A 10,462-nucleotide genomic window follows, 5' to 3' on the forward strand; every position below is an offset into this window, starting at 1 on the left:
CAAAGGGAAATGTAGGCAGAATTAAGTTTGTTTTATAGTTTTTGAGTTTGTGAGATACTTTTCTGTGTTGCACAACTTTACTGCATAACTGGTTTTGTAGCCCAGAAAGTCATTCAACTGGTTTTAGGACTTTATTTTACATTTTGTGATGGACTTTCACTTTCTGATCAGAGAATATGTTTGGGTTTGTTTGCTTTTTTTTTCAAGTGTGTAATTCCTAAATCTCTACACATTTATTGACTTTTAAAACAAGAATGTTGTCATGACCCGGCTCCAAAGCCATAACAAAGACAGAGTACACGGTAGAATTTCAACCAAAACTGGAACATGATTTACTAAACAAAGCAAAATGCCCAACAAAACCAAAGAGAGAAAGGGAAGAGGGCAAAAACAGGACAAAAATGCTGCAACTGATGGCATATAAGGAGGACTGGCCAGGTGCTCCTTGTTGGCCTGATGAGCTCCACCTACCACTCTGAAAGAGGGAAGAAAATGTAAAAAGGGAAACAAATCAAACCCATTAGGGCCGTCACAATGTGTAGATAGACATATCAATAGACATATCATTTGACACTGTAGAGCCCAACGTGACATATTTAATCCATACAGTTTCTGAGACGTTTTGCATTACTTTATGGTAAGAATAAAAAAAAAGGTTAAATTAGTATTGAAAACAATCTGATATTTGACCAAATTACACATTAATAATATTGACACATTAAATGGAAAGAAATTAAATATCACATATAGGTTAAGGACTACATTAAAACATTGCATTCAAAATATTAGACTTTACTTAAAGCTTGGTGATTGGTTGAGACTTTTCATTTTTGCACAGAATTTTCTTTTCTTTTTTATTCAAACACTCATCGCATTAATAAACAAACCACCATGCCATAATAAGTTATCAACATGACAGAACATGACAGAAATCCGTAAAATACATTTTTATATACATATTCCAAACCAGTGCTGTGAATCACAAGATTGACTCAGTCTGACCTCTCTTAGGCTACGTTCACACTACAGGCTGAAGTGACTTAAATCCGATGTTTTTGCCCCGATGCGACCTGTAACCAATCTTTTCTGCACAGTCTGAACGACTCAGATCTGATATTTTCTTATGTGACCCAGGCCGCTTGGATATGTGGTCCTAAATCCGATATGTATCTGATCTTTGGCCATGCGACTTCAGTCTGAACGGTCTGGTCGCATTAATCCGACCGATGTGTCATTGACACACGACAAATGTCATTATTCCGCGTTTGATGTTTATGAACTCTTTATCGGTAAATGCGCTCACATCACTCTCCCACCAATCCTGACTGCGACTCCATACTCAAACGTTTCTCTCTACAGTTGTTGCTGCCACAGCTCCACAAAAGTCCATGACCAAAACTTTTACTTTCCTCTGCTGTAAACGTCTCCTTAAAACGAACCCATTCACAATGTCGTGGCTACGGTTGGACAAAACTTTTAACTTTTATTCAACTTCTACGGTTGGAAAAAACTTTTAACTTTTATTCAACTTCTACAGTTGGACAAAACTTTTAACTTTTATTCAACTTCTACGGTTGGACAAAACTTTTAACTTTTATTCAACTTCTACAGTTGGACAAAACTTTTAACTTTTATTCAACTTCTACGGTTGGAAAAAACTTTTAACTTTTATTCAACTTCTACGGTTGGAAAAAACTTTTAACTTTTATTCAACTTCTACGGTTGGAAAAAACTTTTAACTTTTATTCAACTTCTACGGTTGGAAAAAACTTTTAACTTTTATTCAACTTCTACAGTTGGAAAAAACTTTTAACTTTTATTCAACTTCTACAGTTGGACAAAACTTTTAACTTTTATTCAGCTTCTACGGTTGGAAAAAACTTTTAACTTTTATTCAACTTCTACAGTTGGACAAAACTTTTAACTTTTATTCAGCTTCTACGGTTGGAAAAAACTTTTAACTTTTATTCAACTTCTACAGTTGGACAAAACTTTTAACTTTTATTCAGCTTCTACGGTTGGAAAAAACTTTTAACTTTTATTCAACTTCTACGGTTGGACAAAACTTTTAACTTTTATTCAACTTCTACAGTTGGACAAAACTTTTAAAATAGCAAATGCTCTGCTGCCATCCATATTTACTTCTGCAAACACAAAGACGTCACACGCATGCTTCGGTGCACGTCGCCGTGTCTTCTATGCATGCGGGACGCTTCTGGTGCACATGAGGTTCATACAGGAGATCACATACAAGTCACATTTGATCGGAAAGGTGGACAGACTTTCAAACAATTCGGATTTTACAAAAACATCCGATATGAGCAGCAAACCCTGCAGTGTGAACGCAGCCTTAGTGGGTTTTTTTTGTTTTTTGTTTTTTTTGCGAAGATAAACCAGCTTTGAATTTTGTCTTCAAACCTACAATAATCAGATGTTTTTAGTTTCTCACCTGCTTCATATTTCACACCAACAGAGAAAACATCTGCCAACTTTAACTCAAAAGAATGTCAAACTGTTTTACTTGATCAGTGGGGATAAACACCAGATGATTGTGTAATATTTCAAACACTGATTAATTATTTCCTGTTATTTATGCAGATGGAACAGATTTAAACATTTTGCCTTTTAAAATCTTCTGCAAAGTTGCATGTTATTGCTCGGCTTTGTCAGAAATAACAGGGAGGCAGAGAGCAGAGCGGGATCCAATCGGACGCTGTAAATTAATCAGTCGTTTATTTTGGAATTCAAACCATTCTTTGGTTTCACTCGCTTATTAGATACAGCTTTAGTCTAATTCCTGGCTTCAGCCAACTCCAAAACAGCGCCCCGAAGATCAAATTGGAAACAGGCTTTTTTTTTTTAACCTCTCCCCGAAAAGACACACGACTCTGCAGGTTGTGTTTCGTGTTCTGCAAAGCAAAATTCTTTTCTAACCTGCAGCTGCACAGCGACACAGAAATTAGCCTTGTGTCATGCTCTCTAGTTATCTGCTGCCTCTGAAATAGTCATGCCCTAAATGTGTTGTTTTTAAGCTTCTCGCTGAGAAACTATTAAGAATGACCCAACTATTAAAATGACCCAAAAAGAAAAAAACATTGTCAGGTAGCACATACCAGCTAGATTATCTGTATTTTTCCTTATAAAATTAGAGAAAATTGAATGCAAAAAAATGAATATTAGAATATTCAATTCAATTCAACTTCATTTATATAGTGTCAAATCACGGCAATGCCATCTCAAGACGCTTTACAGACAGAGAAGAAAACATAATGATAATTTATGATTGGAGGTGCTACAATTAGATTATTAAACAAACTATCGGTAGTATCTCCACTATCTTTTATTTATATTGAACCATAAAAAAATTCAACTTATATCAAACATAGTTTTCCTTTTGTCTTGAAATGTTTTCCTGGAATCTTCAGGAAGAGTGTGTTAGCGATAGTTAGCGATAGCTAGCTCTTCTAAGCTGGGCTGGAAGAAAGCTGCTGTCACATGTTTGTAGTTTTACTATTAGATTTTATTTTGGCTTTAAACAGCTTCTATATGAATTGGGTTTTGTCCAGATCTCATGTCCATAAAATCTAAAAGGATTTAGTTAGAGCCGGACGCTCTGTAACAACCGCTAGCTTGAAGCTGCTAGCTTCTTGGCAGTCCTGTTTTTTCCACCAAGACATTTTAGGGGGAACGGACCAGAACTCTATACCCTTAAAATGTCCATCTTTTATGTTCCTACCAAACTTGCAGCTGTATTTCTGTCATTTAATTATTATGAAAATTGAAAATTAATCTAATCTGTCTTTAAAAGTTAAAGCACTAATTGAAGAAGGGGGTCCATATTGTTGGTGAAACATGGTGGGTGCTTAATGTGACAATTTCCCGGCAATAGACTCGCTGAAGCCTCCTGCTTGGGCCTCTGTCTCCTAACCCTCCCCTCATGGCCACAGATGGCCATTAGTCAGTTGCTGCGTTTCCATTACATTTTTCCTCAAAGTAAAAGCAATATTTGTAAGTTGCGGCAAACAACAGTTGTGATTTGCAGGTTTTTCTATTTAACAGTGTTTAGCGCGTAAGCGTCAGTTCTCGTAAAATCTCGTCAGCCAGACGAGATTTCATGAGAATTGCAACTTATGCAAGGTAGCCACATAACGTTATTTTGGGGTTTTCTAATAGCTGCTGAGAATTTGCTATGGCTTTTTTAAGCTTTTCTCCGTTATTTTCTTTTCTAAAACTCTGAAATATGCTGTTGTTTGTTCCACACCGCGTCATCTTTACCTGAAATTAACTGGTTAAAACCCTCCACGTCACGTCCAGGGACACGGAAATGCAAAAAAGTGTTTCAAATACACTTTTACGTTTCTATATTCAAACCGTCTGGAAAAACGTCCTCATGAGAGCATTTTAGCGATGTTTGAGTCTTTTTTCAAAATGTTGGAGTTTCCATTAGCGTTTTTTTATTGCGATATTTAGTTTTTTGCGTAATCCTAGGTGTAATGGAAATGCACCTACTGTCTTTGGAGTCATCAGATGGCTAGCCATAGACGCAATAACCAGTGCCAGGTCATAGGCCTCCAGTTTGCACAGCGAACCACATAAATCCAGCCTGTTGGAAACCAATGAAAACATATTCCTCATTTATATGACTTCTCTCCTCTTCAACTGAAACAGCCGAACACACAACTGTCTGGCATTGTTCAAGTTTTCCTGTTAAAGACTTCTCTCTATGGAGATTTAAATGGATACCCAAGCTTTCCGACCTTCTTGGGTCATTACGATCATGTGTGAGTATTCGATTCATAAATTACAAAAATCATCTTTCGCTCTGGTGCAAAGTGTGTGGTGCTGTCAACAAAAGACACCAACCAGCAAGAGAATCAACTAAATGAAGTCCAGATCAACCTCTTCTAGGTAAATCTAGCTTATAAGACAGCCATGTCTGAGAGTGAAGCATCCAGATATGGTCCATCTACAGACGCTTTGTCACCAGTCGACATGTTTGTGTTACGGTCTGCCAGTTTTTGCTTTAACTTTATCTTTTGGTTTCTTACTTTTGATGGAATGTTTCGGTCCTAAATGTTCCTAAATTTTAGTATTATTTTATCTTTATTTCTGTTCAGTGTTCATTTAAGTTTTGCTCTCTTTTCTTCTTCTGTTCTCAGATTATGTAACGTCATGTTTGACTTTGTTGGCCATGCTCTTGTGTTATTTCAGCTAGTTTCTCTCCTGCCCTTGTTACACCAAACCTGCTCCTCATTTAGCTATTAGCTTCCTCAGAATTAATGTTCCCTGATTTCCTTTATTCAGTGCCAGATCATTGTCATTGTTGCCTTTCAGGTTTGTGATTTGTCAGCATTGCTTATCATTCCTGCGCAGGGACGCAGTCCTGCAGGTTTTGGCTATTTCCTGCTGCATCACACCTGACTCGCATTAATGGATCAACATGCTTGGCCAGAACTTTACAACATGCTGAGGAGCCTTTTGATTTTTGTTGGCCCAGAGACACATCTAAGACCTGCAGTACTGTAGCCCTTGAGGACAAGACTTTCCCATCCTTGATTGATCCATCAATCCGATGTGTTTTAGACTTTGTCTTACTTTGAGTTTAGTTGTTTCCCAAGAACCCTACCTTTGCATTTTCTGTTTTTTTCTCAGTTATTTATGTACAAAAGTCTTTACTTCTTTATCCACCTGCATCCTGCCTCAACATCCTGCGTTTAGGTCCACCCTCTCCTTCCCATCCATTGGTTGTGACAGTTTGATGTTAAAAGCCAAAGCCAGACCGTATCTCAAAGATGACAGCTAAAGGCATGCTTCCCATCAGTTTAGTTGAAGGGTGAGCCAGAGTTTACAATCTGTATGAACTGTATGAGGATCCTGTAGGTGAGCTGAACACGCAGCCAGAGTTGTACAGCCGTCTCTGGCCACAGATTCACGGACAAGGCTACAAGGGAGTCATATGTAACATCACATCATTAGATAGAATTGTTCTGCAGACCAAAACCCATCCAGAGCAACATACTGCTGAAAACCTCACAAAATTGCTTTCCACTTTGCTTCTTAATGCTGGGAATTAAGTAAAAAGTACATGATCATGCTAACAAGACATTAGCCAACGCCGAACACCTGCTGTGGGTCGAGAGTGGTGGCATTCAAAGAACAGTTAGGAGTTTTGCTTGAAAAAAATTCATCCCTATAGAATGAAATGTGCAGCACTAGTTCTACAAGCTGTGTTTCAGACATGTTGACAAATAGGTATTTTGCAAATGTGTACAAACACCTTTTTGCATTTACGCACTACTAGATGTGGCGTAAGGGGTCACATGACCAGTTATAGTATAAATGGTCTGGAAGTAGAGATGGAAATCTTTTGACAAATAATCAATAACAAATAACAGAAAAATAAAAGGAATTAGAAAAAACTTGGGAAGGAAGGCGTCAAAGTCCTTTCCAGCAAACTAAAACTGAAACTATGCAACGTGGCAACCTAGCACTAACACAATTTAATAGAAACATGGAAATTGTACTTTGTCGAAATTATAGATGTTGCTTTTGTTTTGTGAAAAACTGCAATGAAAACACAGCTTCTGTTTATGAAAGCTTTTAAACTTCACAGAAGCCTTTATCTCATCTAACAACATGGTTTCCTGTTTTTAGCTACTACAACTGGAAGACCCAGGTGTCCACGTCCAACTCCAGCCTCAACTTTGAGGTGATTTATGGCGATCCCAATGGCCTTCTCTTTAAGAGCAAGAGGGACAAAAAGATTCTGAACGTGGACCCGCTGGTATGTTTGGTCTTTTGTTTCTGTTTTTGTCGTTTCCAGGGAAACAAATGGTGAGGCTAATTAGATGTTGTCACCTGTTCCATGGCCATAAAAACCTCCTCCTGCAGGTTGGCTCTGTTTTTTTAATACCACCGATCTTACCCTCAAGCTGGCTTAAAACTGTTTTTTTAGGACACAAGTTCCAGTGGGAGCCTCCACTAAAAGAGATGGTTAGTGAGACTGGGAGAGATAGATCAGAGAAAAAGAAATTTGCTTTCCACCTGCACAAAGAATGGAGGATCAAGGGGTCGAGACAGGTGCTTCCTCCGCACTGCAGAGCCCTGGAAGAATAACGACACAGAGATGTTTTCTTTTTCTTTTTCTCTCCAGTTTCCCTCTTTGCTGGAGGGGTAGGGAAGTAGTTGGCGGTGCTGAACTATTTTGAAATTGCAGGCAGAGCTGTGGGGACTGCGTTTTTGAGGCCAAGCGGCAAAATGGCAGCACAGCATTCGAGTTGTGGTCAAGCACCGCCCCGACCAGGCCGTCTATTAAAAACACAAGGGAAAGGAACAGGAAGCCAGACACAGCAAACCACCCGTGTGCCCAGAAACCCAGATCAGCTCGGCCCAGATTGGCACGACTCGGGGCAGCTTCTTGTTGGTTTTAACCCTCTGTGAGTGGACTAGCTCTTTGACTGCAGATCTGCACGTTAAACTGTAAACCTGAAGCTCAAATCAGCTTCATTTTGGTGCTTTTATTTCCACTTGTTGTGGGGGGGGGGGTTGCCGTTCTTCAGCCATGACTGTGGCTTGACTGGTTTCTGAGAGGATGTGAGCACCAACACTTTGACCAGAATTTCTGACTGGTAAATGAAGTCATTCTCTATTTTTTATTGACACTCCTTTGAACTTCCAAAAAAGACCAGCTCACTTATTAGGACACCCACAAGTGTCTTTGAGGTAAAAGTGTAAATGGAGTGTAATGGTTGGCCAGCGGATCCACTCCCACCAGAAGCTTCTGACACATTCGGACTTAGATAAATGTTCCCAGCTGGTCGCGGCTTCACATCTTAGTTGAGGGGGTGTTAGTGCCAACTTTGACAATCAAAGTAACACAAAACATTTTGGAAAATGAACAGTCAGAGACACCGTGAAATAAGGCTGCATGTGGCCTCCCCTTTCATATTCCTGATACTATGCAGAGGCGTGTTCGGGATTGGTGTGGTTTGGTTTAACTGCTAGAGTCTCTTCAGCCTCGTTGCTGTTATTCTGTTGATACACTTACAACTATATCTCATGAAAACTTTAAATCTAATGATTTAGTTTAATGGGAATGTTGTCATTTGGTCTTCCAACCCTGTTACGGTGATTCTTTTAGCTTCTTTTAGCTCATACTTTTGGTTCCTTCCTTATGAGAAGGTAGGTTTACAACTGTGGAGGGGAAAAAAAGTCTTAAAAAAAAACTTCCATTTTGAGTCAGTCCAGGTCAACAGGGTTCACAAAATAAACCAAGATGGAAATGTCTTATTTAGCCTCATTTTCATTGACTAACTTTAACTGCTTCTGTGCTGGGTTGCAGTCCGGCCCAGGCGAGGACACGAGCAGGACCTTCCTACGATCGGACCGCTACGTCCATGTTGTTTTCTACGACCACAACATCAGAACGATCTGAGCTCCAGGGGCTGCTGCCGACACTCGCCTACATATGGCACGTATTGAAGAGCGCTGGAAGCCTCTAATTTGACTGAGTTGCTGTAGTCGCAGCATCATTTACAAACTCTTGCCCTCATATCATGCATGCCATCTGGGTGGAGAAGCTGTAATAAAAGAAAAAAAGGAAAGAAATGGCTGTAAACTGAGGATTCCCAGAGGAAGATGTGGATAGACAGCTTCAAAAATGACTTTACATTGATATTGTTCAGAGCTGAGATATTTTTTTCCCCAGTATTCCACGTACAAGCAGTTGTAGTTAGGGGCAAGAACCTGCTCTGGGACCCCGGGCTTGCCCCAGCGTTCGGCTTGGCATGTTTTGGGCTGTTTGTCTAAACAAATTAAAGGCGTAAGAGCTTTGAAAGATGATGGGGGTTGCTTTTATGTCCTCCCCCAGGCTGCGGTAGCTCCAATTGGATTGGAAGAGGGGGTAATGGGCTTAAAGCATTCCGCATGTTCCCAGATGCAAGGCACACCATGCAGGACATCAAAGCGCTCTTATCATTTACATATTAGCCATTGACTGACAGTCTTTAATGCAAGACAACTTTACAAATAATCTTCCATAAAACTTCTTTTGAAACTGAAGAAGTTTACTTTTTGTCTTTGTTGCTGAAACACATGGTAGGAATCAAGTCTCACAGCAAGTAACATTATCTGGGTCCAAGTTAACAAGTTACAGGGTCTTTTCCGTGTTCGGACATATGTGCTGTGTCTGAAGATGCACAGAGGGGATGGCTTTCATGTCTTCTACATGTTATAGCTTTACAATAAAATCTGTTTGGTGTTTTTTTTTTACCTCTATTCGATGTCTTCCATTGTGTTTGGGTGTAACATCAAAAACTCTCTGCAGTCAGACCCATAAAGAGAAAGACAGTTCTGACGAAAACCAAAAAGTGGAAACTAGAGACAAACTTCTGCAGGAAAGTATCTGTAAGCTGCAACTGGTCGATTATTGTAGATGTCAGACAACATATGAGATGAAGATGTGCATCCAAAGAAATGTTGGATATGGAGGAGAGCAGTTTGTCTGTAACTTGGTAAGCCTTTAATCAGTCATGGCAAACAGCTGAGAACTGACACAGTGGAAAACTCCTGAACCACTATTCTGCTTCGTACTATTCACTCAAAACTTCCCTGAGCAATCCATCTTTACTTTGCTAGGAGTATAATTTCCTCTTACAGGCTCAGAGTCCACCACAGCAGACTGAAGATGACCAGATTGATCCTTCTGGGAGGGTTTAAACTTAACCAGAAATTCCCTACAAAAGTGGAGACCTCCACCAAGCAGCTCATTTCCAGTCGATGTTCTGGTCCTACGTTCATCTTATATGGATCCACTATAAGATTCCAGATCCACTGATCAGGGGCCTCATTTATGAAGCTGTCGCACGCACAAAACCTGGCGTACGCCAATTATAGTCAATTTTTGGGATTTATCAAAACACGACTTGGTGGTAAAACATCCCGACCTCCACGCCAACTCCGACCCCGGCGTACGCACAAAATCTGGAGAAACGGTAAACGGCGACACCAAAGGCAGAAAATAAAACTAAAGAAATTGTGTGAAATTTGATACATCCGTTCAAAATCAAATATAAACCTTTATGCAGAATGCCGTACATTAACAGCATTTGCAAAAAAACCAAAAAAACGCACATTTGATATTGTTCCTCCACCACGTAAAACATCAACCACTAAGATCTGTTCTGAAACGAAGCAGTTCTACGTGTTATAAAACCATTTCACACAATAAGTCGAACAGAAGCTGCCATAAAAATAAAGCTCTAAATGAATAATTGCATTAAAATGACGTGACATCATCAGGCTGATTGGGGTGTTTTCCCGACCTGCAGATACAAAACATGAAGTGATGGTTGGATATAAAATGCACCCAAATGCGTAAAGGTGCACAGTGGCTTATCTGTCCCTGCTGGTGGACATGGAACATGGAGACCCTGGAGTCGAGCCGGCGTCCTTCCAAAGGGAA

The 10,462-nt window shown here is 39.7% G+C and overlaps 1 protein-coding gene across 1 annotated transcript in view; it reads left to right on the top strand.

Annotated features, from left to right (window-relative positions):
- Window positions 1-8,434, top strand: part of cfap299 (cilia and flagella associated protein 299) — a gene marked incomplete at both ends in the record, with an annotated part of 113,764 nt that extends 105,330 nt beyond the window's left edge. Inside the window, 2 exons of the mRNA XM_079251192.1 lie at window positions 6,655-6,784; window positions 8,342-8,434. Of these exons, the coding sequence (XP_079107318.1) occupies window positions 6,655-6,784; window positions 8,342-8,434 (223 nt within the window). The remainder of the gene's footprint in view (window positions 1-6,654; window positions 6,785-8,341) is intronic.
- Between the last annotated feature and the right edge of the window lie 2,028 nt (window positions 8,435-10,462).

The sequence above is a fragment of the Telmatherina bonti genome, assembly GCF_933228915.1.
Source record: "Telmatherina bonti genome assembly, chromosome: 13".
Lineage (NCBI taxonomy): Eukaryota > Metazoa > Chordata > Actinopteri > Atheriniformes > Telmatherinidae > Telmatherina > Telmatherina bonti.